This window comes from Melospiza georgiana, chromosome 3 (genome assembly GCF_028018845.1).
Source record: "Melospiza georgiana isolate bMelGeo1 chromosome 3, bMelGeo1.pri, whole genome shotgun sequence".
In the NCBI taxonomy this organism is placed as follows: Eukaryota; Metazoa; Chordata; class Aves; order Passeriformes; family Passerellidae; genus Melospiza; species Melospiza georgiana.
Genome location: NC_080432.1, coordinates 39,153,184 through 39,173,468, shown reverse-complemented (window position 1 = coordinate 39,173,468; position 20,285 = coordinate 39,153,184). Strand labels below are relative to the sequence as shown.

At 36.2% G+C, this 20,285-nt stretch overlaps 1 protein-coding gene across 2 annotated transcripts in view; it reads right to left on the bottom strand.

Annotated features, from left to right (window-relative positions):
• Nucleotides 1–969: 969 nt before the first annotated feature.
• PPM1B (protein phosphatase, Mg2+/Mn2+ dependent 1B) overlaps nucleotides 970–20,285 on the bottom strand; it is a 60,377-nt gene continuing 41,061 nt past the window's right edge. Inside the window, exons 4-7 of one of the 2 annotated variants that reach the window (XM_058020401.1) lie at nucleotides 19,677–19,794; nucleotides 13,858–13,969; nucleotides 10,625–10,682; nucleotides 970–2,837 (exon numbers count right to left, since the gene is read on the bottom strand). In XM_058020401.1, the coding sequence (XP_057876384.1) occupies nucleotides 2,808–2,837; nucleotides 10,625–10,682; nucleotides 13,858–13,969; nucleotides 19,677–19,794 (318 nt within the window). In that variant the 3' untranslated portion in view covers nucleotides 970–2,807. Of the gene's footprint in view, nucleotides 2,838–4,399; nucleotides 4,628–10,624; nucleotides 10,683–13,857; nucleotides 13,970–19,676; nucleotides 19,795–20,285 lie in introns of those variants that run through there. The other variant, XM_058020400.1, reaches the window with a different exon arrangement.

The following is a 20,285-nucleotide window of genomic DNA, read 5'->3' as shown; positions in this document are numbered from 1 at the left end:
CACAGTATTTAGATTAAACTAAAAACATGACTAGGATTCATAACCAAGTGGATGCATGAATGGCAAGTAGTGATAATTTAGGGGGGAAAAAAAGCTGTCTTGATTTACCTTTTGTTGTAGCTGTGCAAGCCATTATCCTTCTCTTTGAAAAACCTGTGTGTATGCTGTACTTCAATACAAAGAAGCATCGACCCTTGTACTTGAGGGAGATTATCCACTTAATGTAAAAAATCTACACAAAGAAGTGTTCATGGGACTGGAGCCCATGGAATACCAGAAGTCACCAGTGGAACAAGGCATTAAAATTGTAGCTCATGAAAAAAGCATGTAGGGGGTTATGCTGTACAAGCAAATCCAACAAGAATGTTCAAAGAAGTTAGAGACGTGTAGACTCAAAAATCTTCAGGTTGTTTGTAAAGATGTCCATTCTAGAGTAACACTAACTATCCAGGCAGGTTATTACCCTGAAGTATCAATATCATGGAAAGTCCATTCACCTTTTCAACTAAAAATCTATATTAGTAAGTTGGAAAAAAAATCTGTAAAAGTTCTAACATGAGAGCATTAACATCAGAGAAATTTCTATTCAAAACTGTTCAACAGTGAAATGTCATAGGTTTAAGCTCAGATCTTTAAGAAACTTCAAGAAATGAGCGGAGCAAAAAGTCTAATTGAATCTGAATTTTTAGTCTTTAAATGAATACTCTCCCATAGCTGGACTAAGACTCCAGCTAAACTTGGGATGGGGATTTGCCCTAGAAGCACTAAATGTTGTTAGCCCTTTCCTTCCTCCCACAGAGAAGCCCACTTTGAGACTTGTGCTTTTCTGGGATGAAGGGGCACATCTGCAACAGAACAACCAGAAATCCATCAACCAGGCAACCTCATAAATCTTACTGGGTTATCTTTTCATATGGAACACCTGCATCCTCTTAGTAAGTCCTTCCCAAGAAAATAGAAAGCATGTCACACTGTTTTAGCAATCCTTTATTGAAGATAACAAGTTGGTTATGTTCACTGTATTGTATGAAACATCACAATATCATACTGGGAAGGTACTATCAGTACAGGGTTGGACCAGAGTGGACAGTCTGAACAATAAACCATTTTGCATTCTTCATTCCCTACCTTTTAACAACCCCAAAAAAACCAGTAAAGGGACAAATACCTGTTAACATCATCATTTAAAACACTTTAACTTACAAGGCTAAAATCTAATGAATAAATAAAATATACTGTGGCAATAATCCTCTCTAGACCAAAAAAAAAAAAAAAAAAATCAGATACACAGTGAATCAAAATGACTGGAAAAGCTGGCCTTCGGCATCAGTATGAAAGAGCGTGTGGTTTTTACAGACTCACCATGGGGATAAAGTTACAGAAAAATACCATGAATTTAATTTCACACAAAACCAGTTGATGACTGTCATTAGCTTAAAACTACACACAAGGGCAATTACATCCTCGCTGAAACACAGTTTAAACAAATAGGAAAATGTTTACAAGGCATCCACAGCATGTAAATCATGTACAGATGGATACATTCATTGTTTCCCCTCCCCAATAGCTTTTATTTTAGATAAATACTTTACTCTTCCCCATTTTCAGCATTTACCGGACTCATTACATGCACAACTCAAAGAAGTCAGAAAAAAAGTCAAGGTTATTGCAAAAATAGAATTAAACTAAGAATCTTCAAGTACCTTACATGACAGCCACTCTGTACCATGCCCATTGCTTATAAAATGAAAGGTCATTGAACCCATGAAAATATCTCTAATATTTTCTTAATTTAAAATAGATAATTTTAAGTGTATTTATAGTAATCTCAAAGTGATAATTTGAACTTCAAAAATAATGCAAACAATTAAAAATTATACCCATATTACACAAGACTTCTGTCTGTATCTTAAGCTGAAAAAAAATCAAAAAACTATAGAAAACCACATATAGAACAAAAAAAAATAATCACAATTTACATTATAATAAAGGCAAATTTTCAGCATTTTTAAAAAAACCTGCAGCTGTGAGAGATGTCAAAGCAAGTCACTACTAACTATAAATTCACCAGTTTGTTTTTTTTCAAAAAGATTTTCTCTAGCAAGAGTTGAAGGGTGTGTTGTACACATGCGTAAAATTCTTACTGGTTTTAGATGCCTAGAATCTTCATATATTATTGCCAAATAATACACTTATCTTCAAGCAAGCAGTAGGCAATGTATCACAATTTGGACACTGCAGGGAAACTTAACGGTCTGGTAATACAGGTAAACTGGAAAATTTTAAAAAAACCCCAAAAAAACCAAAAAATACACATCTGATAGCGTATTGCCCAATTGAAATTACCTCCAAGCCACAGAGCTGCAAAGCCTTCCCAACTTGGTAAAGTGAAATAAGAAACGTCTCGAACAATTACTTGTACTCTCTCTCAAGGTTGTGTGTTGCATGTTTCATTTAGCCACAGTGTGTCTTCAGAGTAGGCCTACAATCCTGTGCACCTCAGGTACACACACCGATCTGCTGAGAGAATATTCCTTCCTTCCTTCCTTCTTTTTTAGGGCCAAAGTTCATTACAGATGTAATCAGTATGCCTGAGGCTGGTAAAAATACTGTAGTACAGGCAATGCTAAGAGTGGCAATATCAGAGAACACAAAAATGAACAAACGATGGAAAATTCTATTATCTTTCTGCCCATTTCACAAAATGTTGGAAATCCACCAGAAATTTTCCCTTGTATTGAAGAAATCAGATTTAAAAGTTTTTTTCCCCCTTTCAGAATCAAAAGCATTTTAGCAGATTTGTAAGGCTACCACGGATCTTCTAGATCTCCAGAACCCTACAGGAAAAGAAGAGGAGAAACATTACTACTCACCAATACAAATGAAAACATTTTATTGCACTTTGGATTTCAGCGGCATAATTAAGAAGAATACTAGCGTTAAGACAGAAAACATTTTCCTTGTTTTCCATACCTGCCCACATCCATACACAAATATTTCCTGTTTGTCAACATCATGATGAAATTTACTTTTATAAAACATGAATCCAGTAAAGCTCTTATAGCAGAATAACTCAAACCCAAGATTTACCTTACTAAATCACTACTATCAATACAGACTATATCTGTGGACTCCAAACCCAAAAAAAAGCTCTACAAAATACTATGGAACTCAGCTATTCAGGTATTCCTGGTCCGAAAGAAATTCCTGCAGGGTCATTTTTGTTAAGGCAGTGAAATTTGTACCTGTTTTGAACAATTATATTTTTGTGCACATGTTATGTTAGGAACTGACAACTGACACAAGCTTAGAGATTTCACTTATTAGCAGATGAGCTACCAGTACGGCACAGTCCCAGTATTACCATCGACCTACCCAAATGGACATACACGGATGTGGTGTACCCCAAGAAACAAGAAAAGATACAGCAGAAGGCAAGCTTTAGAAGAATAGTTTATTCATTTATACAGCTGATGTTTAGCTTGAACCTGAGAAATGTTGCTCAGTACAGTGGGCAATACAAATGCTCCAAACCCAAAAATCACTGAAAGCTTTGTAGAAACTAATGAACACTCTGAGTTTGCAGCAGAAGCTATGAAATGTTTCAAGTCATGTCAGAGTGATAACACTTCAAAGAAAGTTCATTACTCACTTAAAAGAGTCAATATGCATACAGATATTCCACAGCATATTCTTTATTTTCACTTGTTCACAAATTATTGTAACTTGACACTATGTACTAAATTTAAGTACATTTTCATTTCTGGATGTATGCTATGCTACAACCTGAGAAGTAATAATACCGTTGTTTAAAAAAATCAGTATTTATGATGAACACTGGATACAATCTAAACTAAAAAGGAAAAAAAAAAATCAAACATTTCATAAGTGACAACCTAAAATCAAACAGCTTTTGTAATTTAGCTGTAATAGAAACTATATACAAATCAAACACAAACATGCAGTACATAATGCTGGGAGAAAAAAAAAACGGAATAATTTGTATAATTCAATTAAATTGCACAAAAGATATAACTAAGATGTAGATTACTTTACAATGAGCAAACATACACCATCAAAACTATTATTTAATAATGTTCTCAAAAGAAAAAGTTTTAAAACGCCTTTTTGTGTATCATGTTAGACTCCTGTTGTTGGTGACACAGGATTTGAAAAAAGATCAAAACCTCAAACGGGAAGTTACATCTCGCTACACAACTTAGGATGCAATAACTAACATCCCACCGTAGCTGAACTCGTAAGGAAGTCAGAGCTGCGTACAAACACTCTGTACAGGTACCACAGTAGAGCCAACCATTCTTGCGGGCTAGCAGTGCGGCGGTGCGATGCGGGCGGGGACGCCGCGGCGGGGAAGCGCAGCGCCAGCGGGCCGCGGGTGTCACGAGTGCTGCTGGCCGCTGCGGTCGCTGCCCGGGGCCGGGCCGGGGCCGGGGCCGGGCGGGGGCGGTACCTGGGCAGCGTCCGGTACCTGCAGCTGCGCCAGGCGGTACCCGGCCAGCATCTCCTCCAGCAGGTGGCGGTAGTTGCCCCTATGATTAATCCGCATCTGCCTCAGCGCCTCCACCAACCTCCCCTGCGTTCCGCCTTCCTCGGCCGCGCCGGGCTCCTTCGGTTGAGATTCAACACCCCAAAAAGATCAGTAGTTAAACTAAAAGTTTTTCTAACCACATAAAAAAAAAAAAAAAAAAAAAAAAAAAAAAAAGCAAACCGAAAACCCAATCTTTTTTTCAAACTGAGAAAGCAACTCTATTTGAATGTAAAACACCTTATTAGCAACATACAACTTAGAACGGTGTATTTCATGTTCATCCTTTAAAACAACATAATTTAAACAATGGTAACTATGAAAGCAGCATTTTTAATAATTTCAATTCATTTTGAGCCAGTCAAAGTACCTCCTCCCAATTAACTCCATCTTTATTTCAAATGTCTTAGATAAATACAGATTATACACCCCCACAACTTTGGACAATTATCAGTGGAAAATTTTGAAAATTTAAGCTTCTTTAGCCACCAGGTCAATATATTTAATTGTGAATTTCTGCACAGCCAGTAGCGAGTAGCAGCACAGTTCTGTGAAAAACTCAGAGAATAGCTATCTCTACTCATAGTAGTTTAGTTGAAGCATCACATCAAAATAAAGGCTCAGTGTTTTAGTGAATAGTCTCTGATTTTTGCATGCATGATGCCACCAGAAAAGCAAGCAGCTACCCATGAGTGTGGGGAATGCTGGTATTTGAACAACATAAGACACATCTTTGGGAAGATTGTCTATTGCCTGGAAAAATTAGCAGGTAGAGCAGTTGTTTAATGTCAAACCTGAGAACCTTCAGTGCAAAATCTGATCATTGAGTGCTGATTAAGGAATAGAAGTCTCCTCAGCAAATGACCTGCTTGGTTACAAGCCTTCAGTTGAAAAAAGTGTCGTGTTTTTTGGTGAGAGATTACAGTGCTTTGACACTGACAGTAGGTATTTTCACTTTCAAGTGCTAAAGCAGTACTGTTGCTTTAAGGGAACAGTAGATTTTAAATTATTAATATCTAGCAACTTATCAATCTAGACAAATGAAACTATCTCTGGAAGCTGGCAGATTTTCAAGACATTAGAAGCACAATCCAGACTGCCTTATTTTCATGCTGACCTCATTTTATTGTCATGTAATCCAAAAGCTTCCTAACTACAAGTACTGCTGCCATTCATTTACAAGCTTAATAGCAGTATTGAGAAAATACCTTGGGATCAGTAAGATTCTGCATGCTCTCTGTAATGTTGCTGGAATAAAAGCCCCAAGACTGACTAGCACAGTCCAAGTTTAAATGGGGACAATTTTACCACAAAAAGGAGAATTACTGCATATAATGGCATCCCTCTAAGTTTAATTTGTTCGGGAAATACGAGACAGACTTTCACTGTGGTTTGCTGGTCTTAGTTTGAGATGTTTTGACTCCCATGTACTAGCATTTTCACATTCAAATATGAAAATATTCAAGAGAATATTCAAGAATTCAATACTCTCTTGTCTTCAAGAGCACAGAGAGGAGAAGCAAGATAAAGGAGATAGTTTCAGTGTATGAAATGGAACTGCTCTAATACCTTACAAGCACAATGTCAGCAAAAACCCAGGGCACCAAGAATGGGCACAGTTATATACTGTTTCTTGGTTTGACAAAGAAAAGAAACTGAGTTATGCATATACCTAGCTAATATTAAACAAGGCAACATAGCTGAAGACTTCCAGGTTTTTAAAATTCAGGGAACATTTAAATTTCATATTTCATCTACTCCATCAGTTTTGCTCTGAGGTTGACATTAGCACACGTACACCCTGAAATTTCCACATTTCACAATACCAAGATCTTTAAAAATTCCTTTGGCAGACTGAAGTGAATAATTTTGCTCCATGCAACACTGAAGAGTAAAAGCAATAAGCAATATAATAGCAGCCCTGAGGCTCCTAAGCAATTCAAATGCTGGTAGGAGCTGAATTAGCAATGCTGTTAGCGTTTGATATTCAAACTCACATCCTGCATGGCACTGCACCCTATTTTACAGCAGGCTATTTCGTGCTTCCCTTGTGTCCCTCAGTGCTAACAGACAAGAAACCCCACAGACAGTAGGACAGAAATTGCCTCTTTTATATATTATACGCTACATAGACCGAGATTTCTCTTTAATGATGTGTGGCTAGAACAGGTCCCTGAAAACTATGGTTATCGTGCAAGGTAGCATTTGCCTTCCTTCACGTTTCAATTCAACTGAACCGCTACTGACCATAAAATCAGGAATAAATTTGTGCTAGCTATATTCAACATGAACATTGACAATTTTTACACAAGTTTTGTGCTATTAAATTGTGTATGAAAAGGGTTGCAATGTATTGAAGACTGCATTTATAATATTGTGAGAATGATGTAAGAGTTGTGTCCATCTACATTTTATGTGTAGCAGCCCTTAATGGCATCTGATTTGGTTCAGCCAACTGCCAGAGTATATTATTAGTAAAAACAAGAGAGAAATATTATTGATTTCAACTAAGATGCTCAAAGGCAGCTCTTTAAGCAAATGCCACTGAAACTATTAACACACTCACTGCAATTTTAACATTCTTTCTTGTGTTTAAGGATATATACATATAGTGAAGTAGCCTAATCAGATAGTAGTCTCCTAGTCTTAGGAACACATCAAAAAATTAAAATGGTCAGAGTAGAGTCACAGAAAAAGAGTAGTACTTTAGCACAGGAAGTAAGAACAACTCTTCAGTGGTATTGTAACATCACAGTGCTAACAATTATTTAGCTATGAAAACATTCTTTTGAATTTCCTTTAAAGATCTGAAAGCATCAGACCCCAATACATAATAGATTTCTTGCTTTCACTCATATTAGTAAAGGCACAAGGTACCTCATTTGTAGCAGAAGCCTCTGCTCAAACAATGATGAAGTTGTTCATTGTGACACAGTGCAGGGCTCTCTCCAGCCCTGGATTTATAAAATACTCGTAATCTGCTGAGATTCCTAGCAGAAACAACTTAGGATTGCTACACCCTCAAGCCAGACTAGTGATCTCTGGATACTGCTGTAAATAAGGATTCTTTTACTTGTCAGACTCTTGCTCTGCATGGCATCTCCTAACTTAACCTCTATGTTAAGGTTTCTCAGAAAACAAATGTGTGAAGAATAAAAATCTGCTATCACTAGTTTGGATAACCAAAAAACAAAATCCAAGGGCAACACTACCTGAAACGTTTACGGTGCTGAGTAAAACAAAGCTAACCTAGAAACAGATAAAACCAAGGTTTTCATTTACATACTAAGAACTGACTTGGAAAGCTATTATGATCCAGTTCACATGAACTCATGGTAACTATTTTAAAATTGTTAGACACTAAAATGCATAGTCTTTAGAAGGAAACCATATTCTCAATTGTAAAGGTGAATCTGACTGTTTGTGTTGTTGTTTGTATGGTTTGGAGAGTTTTTTTTTTAGCCATTTGCATTAATATTTTAGCAACTAACAACATGACTATTTTGCCATGATAAAAATTGCTTTAGTCTTACACAGAACCATAAGATGGAAGAGGACTGCCACAGGCAGAGTTTCCAGTCAGTAACAGAAGTGTTCTGCACAACACCCACTCTCAGCAGACACGGGTGCACTGCTAACCACACTCAGGGAAGGATGCTCAGGTGCTGGGGTGCCTTTGTGCTCTGCAGACTCAGCATCCATGTCTCTAGCACCTCATTTTTCATATGAACATCTGCTCTAGCCTCATACTAGTTTAAACAGGAGCATCTTGGCCAGATTTCAATCTCATTTGGCAATGTCATCATCAGGATATTTCAATCTCATTTGGCAATGTCATCATCGGGATATAGTGTATGTTTCCTTCCTGCCTTTGCTTCTTCCTGCTTAAATGTGAGATGTGTAGCAAGATTATCACTGTGTGTAGACATTCTGAAGAGTCTGATGTTGAATAACTGAACAGCTTCCTTCCCTTTACATCTCTGGACACTACAATATCCAGTTCAGAAGGCTACAGAGATCAACACACATACACCTGAAACTGAGTAAGACCAGCAAGAAAGTCATGTTTTCATTGTCTCAGATGAGGCACAGCAGATTCATCCACTCCAAGGACATTAAGATAACTTGCTGGGAAGATGCAAACAGGAATTGTATCCTTCACCAAACGGGAGTTTATCCTCTCAAACTGCTCTGGGCTAGTACCACTTGGGGGGAAAAGAACAAAGGTGCTGACTGGCAAATGACATGCTATCACAAGCTCAAACTAGAATTTAAACCACTCTATTTAAAACACATATCTGAGATTTGCACATCTATATCAACATAAAAAAAAATTAGGAAGCAGACTGCAGTCTACTGTTCAAATCTCTTTTTAAAGAAACCAAATTAAAAGTAAACCAGCTACTCAGGGATTTTAGTGGCAACAAAGGTCAAAGCTGTTAATGGTATATTCTCTAAGGAGCAAAATGCGTATTTAAGTTAGCTAACTCATTTTATTAAATTACAATGGATGATGCACAAACATTTCCTGAAAGGAGCCAATAGACAAACAGATGCTGTACTACATATTAGAACTTTCAGCAAACTTGTACAGCTATTGAGAAGTAAATCTAGACTTAGAACAGGTGCATCATAAATACAACTACGGCATATAACATTTCTAAAATGTAACCATTAGACAAACATTCAGGTTTTTTTCTCAAAATATCAATTAATTTGTAAAACCTATGCTGTTTTTTGGGTTTTTATTTTTAAAGAAGCCAAATATACCAGAAACTTTTCCCCAAAAAGCAGGGGAAGTTCTGGCTAAACACCAAAAGTAGTAGCAGGCTGATAGAAGTGCAGAGTTTCCTGAAAGACTAAAGAAGCTGAAAAGAGGAAAATTTTGTGTATCTTGGTTTGGGGTACTGTTGCACAATTTCTTGAAAGTGAAATGAAAAAAGCATATCCTATGACTTTCAAACTAGACAATGGAACAAATCCTAAAAAATTAACAAGTTGAAAGATTTCTTCTCCATTTGTACACTAACAGAAAAGTGGCCCCTTCCACCCACACAAGCTTTCTGACTGAAGATAATAAATCAAATCTAGGCAGATAAGAAAAGAGGACAATGGAGAAGGCACAGTAACAACTGTGGTGAGACTGTGTATTTACTATCTCAAGGTGTGCAATTGATCATTTCAAGGTATTTCAAGTGCAACACCATTCACTGTAATAACTACCTGACTGAGGGCCTTGTAGCCATCTCAAAAGGAAAAAACATTACAAAGGATTGACTACAATAGGAATGGTATTTCCACAAAACAGTTCACATAAACTGCACAGGAAATGACAATATCTACAAGCACTGATGTTTTTTTTATCAGTTCTTTGGTTTTCCACAGTTTTTAAACAAATTTAACCACAACTGATAGAAACACCAGTTATTACTTACACTAATATTAAGAGCTACCTAATAATCAGGTTTAGAGGTACAACAAACCAGATTTCAATGTACAATTTAAAATTCAGCTTCGTAGGAAATGGGAAGAAGAATGTAAGCCATTTTAGAAATCATAACTGAAGTAATCTAAAATTACTTTTCCTTAGACCAGTAGAGATGGGACATGAAAAGATAGTGTAAATGCTATGAAAATAGTCAATATTAGTTATGTAGTCTTTTATATTCAGTGTACCAAGGCCTGCTTACAGGAGACAACAAAAAGTGTGTTTGCCCCTCTTGTACTACATTTCTGGACAGTAGATATAACAGCCAGTTGGGTAATGGATTTGTTTACTACTAATTTTTTACAATTTTAAACCATAGTTTAGAAAAACCCTGCACTGTTGCCTCACAGGTTTGACTGAGAAAGTGACAGCCATTTAGATGTTTAAAGTCTTTCAGAATTAGGTGTCAGTTTTCTGTCTTTTAAAGGAAGAACTTCTATATCAAATCCATCCAAAGCAAGGTAAAAATCAGAGGCATGTTAAAATATGTATCTTGTATTTCTAATATTTTACTCTCAGTGACAAACACTTTTGCTTAATGCACGACAACTTCGATGTTCACATTAATAAAGAGCAAAATGGGAACTTACCCCCTCATTGTCTCTGTGTGGATTCAGCCTAGTATACACATTTTCAATAATATTACGCCTAAAAAGAGAAGTTTTTAAAAAAAAATTAAGCAAAACAAAGGATTTTAAAACATTGAGAAAAGTTTGATCAGAGTAGGCATTTTGAAGTGTGTAAGGTATTTTTCTTTTAATCTGCCTTTTAAAAAGATGAAACCCACTCTGTGTCTTTACTCACTTTCAATAAGAATTTGGGGATCTAGCAACTGGTTAAGATTTGTAAAGACTGAGCAAAGTAAAACCATTTTCTTACCTTACCCTCTCCATGATCCACCTCTTTTTAGAGCTGCATACTCAGATTTTGTCAAGAGTAACATTTAAATCTATATTTTGCTTGTTATGAAAAAATTCTTCAAGTTTGCTGGTTTTCTTGCCTTATTTCTGGACATGGAACTTGAAGACAGTTGAGTTTCCCCCCATCTTTCTTACACATATGCAGGTTACAACCCATCTACAAAATTTTGAAGTGTGATATGCAGAGTATATAACCCTTGAGATATGTTTTCTATTGTCTAGTCACACTGTAGAAATTAAAACACAAAAGCCACTAGCTAGACTTCTTTTGTAGCAGTGCCATTTAAGGTCACACTTTCGCAGGCAGTCAAAATAAGCACAAAGAACTTCACAAAAAATAAAACCCATCATATAAACAGACTTCTGATGCAAAGAAGGTTATGTACTCACGTTTCAAATCAAAGTTACAACAGGCAAACATTCAGAGAGTTATAATAAATATGATCAAAGTTATTGACAGCTGCAACAAAAATGAACTGCTACATGGACTAAGACTGAAGTGACCAAGATCTCTAAAAAATTTGTCTTACAGAATGAGGGGCACCAACTGTTAACTCTTCTAAAGAACAAAAAGGCATCAGATGCCAAAACAGCAGCAAATGTCTCAAATACACGTGGCTCTCAATGCAACAGATCTTTCTGCCCCAGAATACTGAGGATGCTATAAGTTTGATGAGGCTCCTTCTGAACATATTTCAGAAATCTGTAAAGGCTGCATATTTGAGGAAGTATGGGGTCCATTGGGATTGATGGAGGGTCTTCTAGGGAAAAGAAACTGAATCTTCTTGCCAATGCTAGAGGAAAGGGTTCTCTCCATATAGTTCCAAATTTAATTAGAGAGGAATGGGACAATTGTGACTAAATGTCTGCACTACATAAAGCAAAGGCACCTCCAACACCTGGACAGTCCAAGCAAGACTGCTACATGGGTTTAAAAAGACATGAAAATAAATAAGCTCCTTGAGAATTTTCCAATCTTTTTATTTCACTTTTCTTTCTTTCACCAATGTATTTCTCTGTGCTTTTCTTTGATGGGAAAACTCAGGAGGAAGATTTTGAGTGGAACTACTAAGGCCCAGGTGCCAGAGTACTTCAGGGCTGCTTTTGTTTACTTCAGCAACAAACCTCCATTCTTGAGGCAGCATTTGAAATCAAAGGGGATTGGAGTCAAGCCAGAAAACAGCCTTTGGAGAGTAAGATTTTCTAGGATAAAACAGCACCATCAGCTGACCCATACATCTCCTGTCTCAAAGAGTGGGCCAGCAGGGGCTTCCACATAAGTGAGAAGCTTGAAGGAAGCAATTATACAGTACCAATATAAATGGAGCTACTTAAGGGGTTCCTAAGGTTTGCAAACATACTCTAGCTATAGCAACACTGAATTGCAATTCTCCAGCTCAGATATGCTAAAAATCGGGAGCAACTTTCACTGTTGCTAAAACTGTGGATTACAGCCATAGACAAGATGTTTTTGCATTGCAACCTGTTTGAGCAAGGTCTTGGAGTTCAAACACAAAGTGTAATTTCTTTGTGACCTGGTAACATCACAGGATAAGGACCTCAAGAAAAAGAATATCCTCTTGTTAGGACAAAAGTTTTAAGTAACATAGTACGTTGATTTGGGTTGTGCAAAACTATTTTTTTCCAATACTTCCATTAATTTCCTGCAAGTAAAATGAACTTACATATGTCTGTCTTTGTCCCAAGTTCAGAGGCCAAGAACAAGTTACCTAATACTTAATAAGATTAAGTTATTTAACATTTTCTTGAAAGAAGCTGCAGGTACACTCCTGAAGTCAGGGGACTTTAAAAGTCAAGATGAAGAGAAAGGCACCAAAATGCAAATACTGAACCAAGTCTATGAAAAACAAAACCTGGTTCACAATAAATTAAAACAGAATTTATATGTCAGCGGTCCAGAATAGTGCAGCAGTACATGATGTAGTTATTAATGAGCAAAACAACAAAACACAGTAGTTGGGAGGCACCAAGAAGAACAGCCAAACCAAAACTTCTCTGAATGCCTGGAATGTACACAAGTGGAAAAAAAGACCCAGAATGATACTTCCAAGGCCAGAGATATATAATCACGGCAAATAGTGCTCATTAACAAGTACATGCAATGAAAATAGATGTACACATATACAGATGCTCAGAGGGCAGGACTTGGTATTTTGTAAAATATGAATATTCCAGAAACAACATGCTCTATGGCAGGGAACAACGATCAGTCCTACTGTCTGGGAAATTCCAGATTAACAATTGTTTATGCAATCCTGAATTCTTTTCATTCAAATCCTCAAGTTATAGGTTGCCAGAACATCACCATTGGGCTCCCCACAAGGCCAATGTAATTTCTCAAGGTTTATTCCTGTTGAGGTTTAAGATGCATATTATAGTTCAATATTCTTGGTTATCTACTGTTCAGTTTCAGACTAAACAAATAAAAACAATTTTCTTATGAGAATGTTTGCTGAGCAAATAAGTACTGTTCCAAGCTTATAATGGACATTAAGTGGTTGGGAGAACATGACATCAGGAAAACTGATCTCCTGGCATTTTTGATATTCATTTTGATATGTTTGATAGCTCTTCACAAATGTAGTAAAGCAGTAAAAAGCCAAGAATACATATATTTTTATTTTAAATGGCCACATGGAAATAATAAATTAATATGTTATGTATAAATTCATATGCTGTGTATAATATGATTATGTATTTCCTCTTTACCATTCTGGAATGGGAACAATGACACAAATGTCTATATACTGCAAAAGATAAACTAAATTCAAACATAAAAAACTTGAATCAAGTATAGCTACTACAATAAGAAAACTTTAAAGCATTAAATGAAAGAGTGTCAGTGAATTTAACAGTTCAAGAAATTCTAGTACTGTACTCACTTGCCAGCTAAACCACCTCCTGGTGGTAAATTAGGGATATTCTCTGCAGTTAAAATACGAATAACATGAGCAAGATCAGGCATTCCTTCTTCACCTGCTTTTTCCATAATTTCTAATTTAAAAACACAAGAAATCCCGAATTAATATCACCCATTGGCTAAGACACTGAAATATAAGATATTATCACTTTTTAACAGAGACATTATGAAAAAGTTACATGTAAATAGGTAAAACATGGTTTGCATTTTAGGTTAACAATCTCTGCATGATAGAACAGAGCCTGAATTCATAGTCTGTCATTCCAGTATGCATCAAGCCTTACTTTCTAAGAGAAATTCAGAAGCAGAGTGTGAACTGAATGAAATACCCTGGAGATAGCAGCCTGTTCTCTCTGAAAAGACAGAGCAGCAGCTGGGAGTGTGTTTCAGTTAGCTCCCCCTTGCAGTGCAACACGTTACAGCCATAAAGCCAACGCTGCCTTGCCAGTAACACCTTGTATCCTCAAAGGCTCACTCTCCAGGGCACAAACACTTGGACCACCAAGCAATCCAGAGTATACATAATGGATGGATAATAGTAGCACTCAAGTGACCAAAACAGAATATAATGAGGAATAATTAAAAATAATAATTTTTAATAATAATTTAAAATTATATTCCATTGTCAAAGTTGACATACAACTCAAGTCAAGTCCAGCGCTTCTAGTCTCTAAGTTCTCCTAGCTTGGAAAAGAACTGCCTGAAGTGACGTAAATCTTCACATATTCTCTTTCATCAGGGCTGCTATTAAGATGAATTTATTAATATCTGTATATACACTCACATAGGTGTAATGCCACCAGCTTCCAGTCATCAGCCTCTACTCATTCAACCATGGCATAAAGGTTTGGAGTTGTATGCACAAGTCTTCTATTTTTAAGAGAGAATATTTTTTCTGAAAATTAACTAAATTAAGGAATGGAGTGCTATTTCCTGTAGACATTGTTTTAGATAAAATTCTCTTTAAGAAGAATTAAGAATGAACCCTCTCAAGTATCATCCTAAAAAAACTTCAGTCATTCTGTATCTTGGCTACTATCCAAAGATAAACAAATAATTTCATTTCTTACAATTTACTATATTCTGGATGACTGACATGGAGCCTGTAGTTTATGAGTTTCTTGAGTTATCAGAAAAGCACTCCACCTATCCACCTCAAACCCCTCATCCCAAGTTTCCTAGGATTTAAATCTTGATTGATGTCTTTCACTTTTTTAAGAAGCAAGTGACATTCAGGCTTCTCTTGGGATTACCAAGATGAACAAAGTGCTTGGCAAGGTACTCACCCACTTTGTATGGGGCACATCTGTAACCCCTCAAAGCAATCACTTGTAGGATAATTACATTACCTTCTAACAAATAAGGCACTACTAAGCTTCTATGTCCCAATTTTAAGGCAGGACCATACAATTTTTGCAAAGAATAAGATACCTGCTCTACTACTAGAAGTGATTAAAATTAAAGACTGTTCCATGAAACTTGGACATGTATTATCATCCATCCATCCATTAAGGATAAATCATGGCTAGCAAAGGAAGTGATAGCTGAGTAAGTATGCCTAAATCTTGGGATTTTGATCTTTCCTTCCGCACATGCTCACACAAATAAACCACAGCTTCTCTTATAAATTGCATCCCTTTGTTCAGTTCTACTTAGTTAGAAGTAATTGTACTGCTATAATATAATTTTGCTGAGATACATTTGACAGAAAACATTTCTAATGAAAATATACTTTTTATACCAAGAACAAATCTGATTCTATACACAGGAAAAGTAGACAAATAGCAAGAATTAGTAATAAGAAAAACTAAAAATCCAAGAAATTTCTAAATATTTATTGCAAGCATAAGGGTTTTATATCTTCTTAAAAAGGAATGACACAGCTGAAGATTGCTGTATGTTTCTTGGTACTAGAAACATATACATTTATACTGCATAACAACTTCTCAGGGAGTGCTGAACTGAACCATAAGCATTTCTAGAACTGAACCATAAGCATTTCTAGAACTGAACCATAAGCATTTCTCTCCATTTCTAGAAGGTGGCAAACCAAGAATTCTGGATGAACTAATCATTATCTTTTTCATTTCCTGGTATTAGAGTGAGTAATCCAGAACTTGTTTCCTCTCTTGGAAAAAAAAGCTTCCTAACAGAAAATCGAGAATAAAGCAAATGAGCATGCATGACCCACTGTCATTACACATCAGTTAGCAGGCACACACTGTGGATGTGCTTGACAAAGGACAACAGAGAAAGAAACCAAAATTTCTGAGGAACAGATTTATGGGTATTTACAATTTTCAGCTTAACCTCTGTGATGTTAAGAATAACCCTACAGTTAGCTTTGCATTGCTAATATAATTCAGACACTTAAAGAATAATTCCTGATATTATTAAATATGTATATACATCAAAGTCCACATCAAAGTCTACTACCTTATCTCTGAAACACTTTTCACTAAAAGCCTAACACTTCATTCACAGACAGGCATTTTGAAAATTCAGGTAACATTTAACTTCCATTTTATATAATGCAGGTCCCCAGCCAGACAGCATTACAAGTTCTCCATGTTCCAGCACCTCCTTTCATGCCCAGCTATCAGATTATAACAAATGACTTTTATATACAGTATACATTCCACATATATTAAATGCATCATCCAACTTAGGGGATAAACTGACTATATCAGTGAGACTGTTTAAGCCTACACAGATCATGTGCTCCAACTTATGATTTGAGGTTAGTGGTTTTTTGGGTTTCATGGAGTTCTATGGTTTATCTGTTATTAACTGCAATTCTGATATACCCCTTCAAATAAACTGAAACATATCAGAAAAATGAACTGACTTCTGTACCTAGTTTTCACTTTGTGGGACCAAACTTTGGATGAAAAAGAGAGCAGAAAGTATTTGAGGGGCAGTAAGAAAAGTGACCTAGCATAACCTCACAACTGCCCCAAACACCTGTGGAAGTGCCCCATCCAGGGCAGTGCCACTGGAACTAGATAATCTTTAAAGTCCCTTTCAACCCAAACCAGCCTGTAATTCTGTGACTGTGCTTTGGAGATGGATCAATTAAATGACTCAAATGAGAAGCAGGGCTGTGCTCAGAGTCATAAATGACTCAGGCACAAGCTTAACCTCATCAAGCATTTCAGTATACCCTACAAGTGGCAGCTCTGGAATGCAGTCATTCACATTCCGTCAACCTCAAAACCCCAACTAGCAACAGCATTTTGTTATATGCTGTACATATTTCTTCCACTGGAAACCTCTGTAAACAATGACTTGTTGAGCTTGCTTTTAATCAATCTGTTAAAAGAAAAAAAGTATCTCTAGGTATTAAGACAATAATTCTCTTTTAAGAACTCTGGAACGATCTTGGGGAACTACTAACTCAGCTCATTATACAAATATACAAAACATCAGCATTCCACTTATAGAATGTACAGAGCACAAATGTTACATGTGCAAGTATTAACCTAATTTTCAAATTTTTTTTACCTTTTTAAATCTAACAAAAGCCTGCCTTAAACACTGCTATTCTCCCTGAGCCAGAGCTTAGAATGTCTAAGCATAGCAGTGAAAAAAACCCCCTGTTGCCTAAAATGTTTGATGGGTTTGTACAGTCAGCTTGATATTTAAGGCCCACAAGAGAATAGAAACAGAACAGTGTGTATTCATTAAGAACAAACACCAGTGATCAAACTAAAATTGCTTCAGGAAGTCCCAGAGGACTTTATACTAAGTTCTAATGTTGCCCGGACTTACATTAGTCACTTAGTCAAAGTGAAGGGTATCCAAGAGAACTCACAGTTTACATTTTTGACAACATCTATCTTTGCAGCTTGGTAGTTCCAAGACAACCTTGTATTTTTCAGAATGTTTTTACTACAGGCATAAATATAATTGTTACTGGCTATCAGCCAACTTCATATAACTTGTGAGCTGCTAACTCATTCATACATTTTTTTAAATGTTGTTCTTGTTAATTTGTGTTCAAACACCATTATTTGCTTTTGAGAGGAATAGTCAGTCTCTAAAAAGGCATTTTAAACAAATCCATATTATCAGTGTCACAACATATCTATCAGACTTTATGTTTCTAGAGTTGCAGACAGTTTAAACCTTTCAGGCACAACTCCTTTATACACTGTTTTCTACACTAAGTTAAAAGATAAAAACAAAACTGATTAAGACAATTGTCTTAACCAAAAAGAAACTCCACCTTCCAAAATTTTTACCAACTCCAACACTTGAGAGGATACTCTTGCCCTCATGGGGTTTTTTAAAGTCAAAAGTATTCCTGCTCACTACTTAAAACCTTTAAATCAGATACTGTTTTTAAAAATTCCAACATATTTCCAAACAATTTTCCTCATGCTGCTTAGTGGTTTGAAACACTTGCTAAGGCCTTTATTCTTTCTGAACTGAATAATATTCAAGGCATGTGTAAGGTAAACTGCAGCCCCACAATTTTTTTTCTTTTTAATTAAGGAGACTGTATCAAAATTACAATTTCATAGAATGTATGAATGCAAAAACTTGTTAAAAATCAGATAGGTATTTCAAGTTCTTCTGAAGTCTGTTTCATTTCCTTTCTCCACTCCTTGTCAGAATTTCTCAAATATGCTGTCATTTCACAGAAGTTCAAGCTTTGGAGCAATTAATTTCTCTGAAGCACTTAAGCTAAACAATCATTTTGAGTTATATTTGAAATGACCCCACATCAGTTTGGACTACAAACTCTCAACTATTTTTTTTTTTTTGTATATCTATTATTTAGTTAAATGTGATAACAGAGCTAAAAATAATCAGTTAATGATTAGTTAATCCAGACACTCTGATCACAAGTTATTTAACAGCTTTTCTATTAATCTTAACATTCACATATAAAAGCAATAAAATCCACTGCAGTTCCATATATTTTTCACCTATTTGCTACCAGAGAGCAGGCACCAAGAAGCTGGGAACACTAACCTGTAACCACTGTGCACACCTGACTGCTGCCAGTGAAGGCAACTGCTCCTGGCTCTCTCCCAGAGCCTATTAACAGCTCATGTACTCTACTCTGACACAGAAGATAACAGGTATTTATCTTAACTAGTGTCATCTAGGAAACCTGGGATGTAAGCCAAATTCCAAGAAACAGGCCTAGAGTTAGCATTTGGAGTGACCACTAGGGCTCTCTAATCTCAGGAGAAATTACAAATATACAACCCAGTTCAATTTAGATCCCATTTAAACAAGAGGAAAAGACACCACACACAACAGCAGTGTGCTCAGAGATAACTCATTCCTGAAGACCATCATGTATATATATGAAAATTTAGGGTGGCTACACCAAGTATTTGGATTACTGGGGCACTGACACAAAAACCAAATACAGCTTTTGCTTTCTGTCAAAAACTTGCACAGAAAAAGGGAAGAAATAGTACAAACAGTACATTCCTTTTAATATTTCATAAGCAGGACAATAGCAAGATCACAATTTACTGAGCTGATACAACACTCTGCAAGGTCAGTAGTTGTATTTTAACTTACAAAGACAGCACTAAAAACTTCTGGCTCCAATTAAGAAAATGTTTGCAGAATACCAGGATTCTTCCTGACATATAAAAGTTCAAAGTTATAATCAGGTCTGAATTTAACCTAACATGAAAGTGGCATAATGTCTTTCATGGTTTCTGTTTTCATGCTCAAGATAGTTATGACATGTGCTCACTATCACAATCAAACTGAGATTTGTTCACTATGTAGTGAACTAAGCAGATTTCTTACCTTCAACCCGTGATTCCAAGTACTTATCCAACTCAGCATCTTTTTTCACTGCCTCCTCTGAGACCTTAGGAGCATTTGAAAAACAAACTAATACAATACTCATGTTATCACGACTCCCCTATGTGACAAAAAAGAAAGAGAAGTTAGTATCTTTAGTCTTATTCTTCATCTTTCAACTCTAATCACATCTGTACTTTTTCCAAATACAGTGCTACAGACAAACCTGGAAAAAAACACCCTGAAAAAATGCTGTATTTTCATCAATAAGAACCTCTCAGTGTCCCAACCACACCTCTCACTAGAAATAATTTGACTGATTTTGACTGTATATTCTTAGTATTCAAGTCTAAATAATTAATGGACTTATCTATGTGTCAGCCATTCAAAAATAGTATCAATAAAACAGGTCAGAAATTAGATACTTGAATAATGTTACCTTAAGCCAAATTGTAAAACAACTCCTGTTGCAAAATCAAATGCAGAATGGTCCCCTATACTATTAGAATAGCTCAGCTCAAGCAACTAATTTTTAGTTGCAGGGTATTCATGTAAGCCATTACATGCATTACAAGTCTGTTTTATTAGAATGCACCTGTGTCACACAGCACC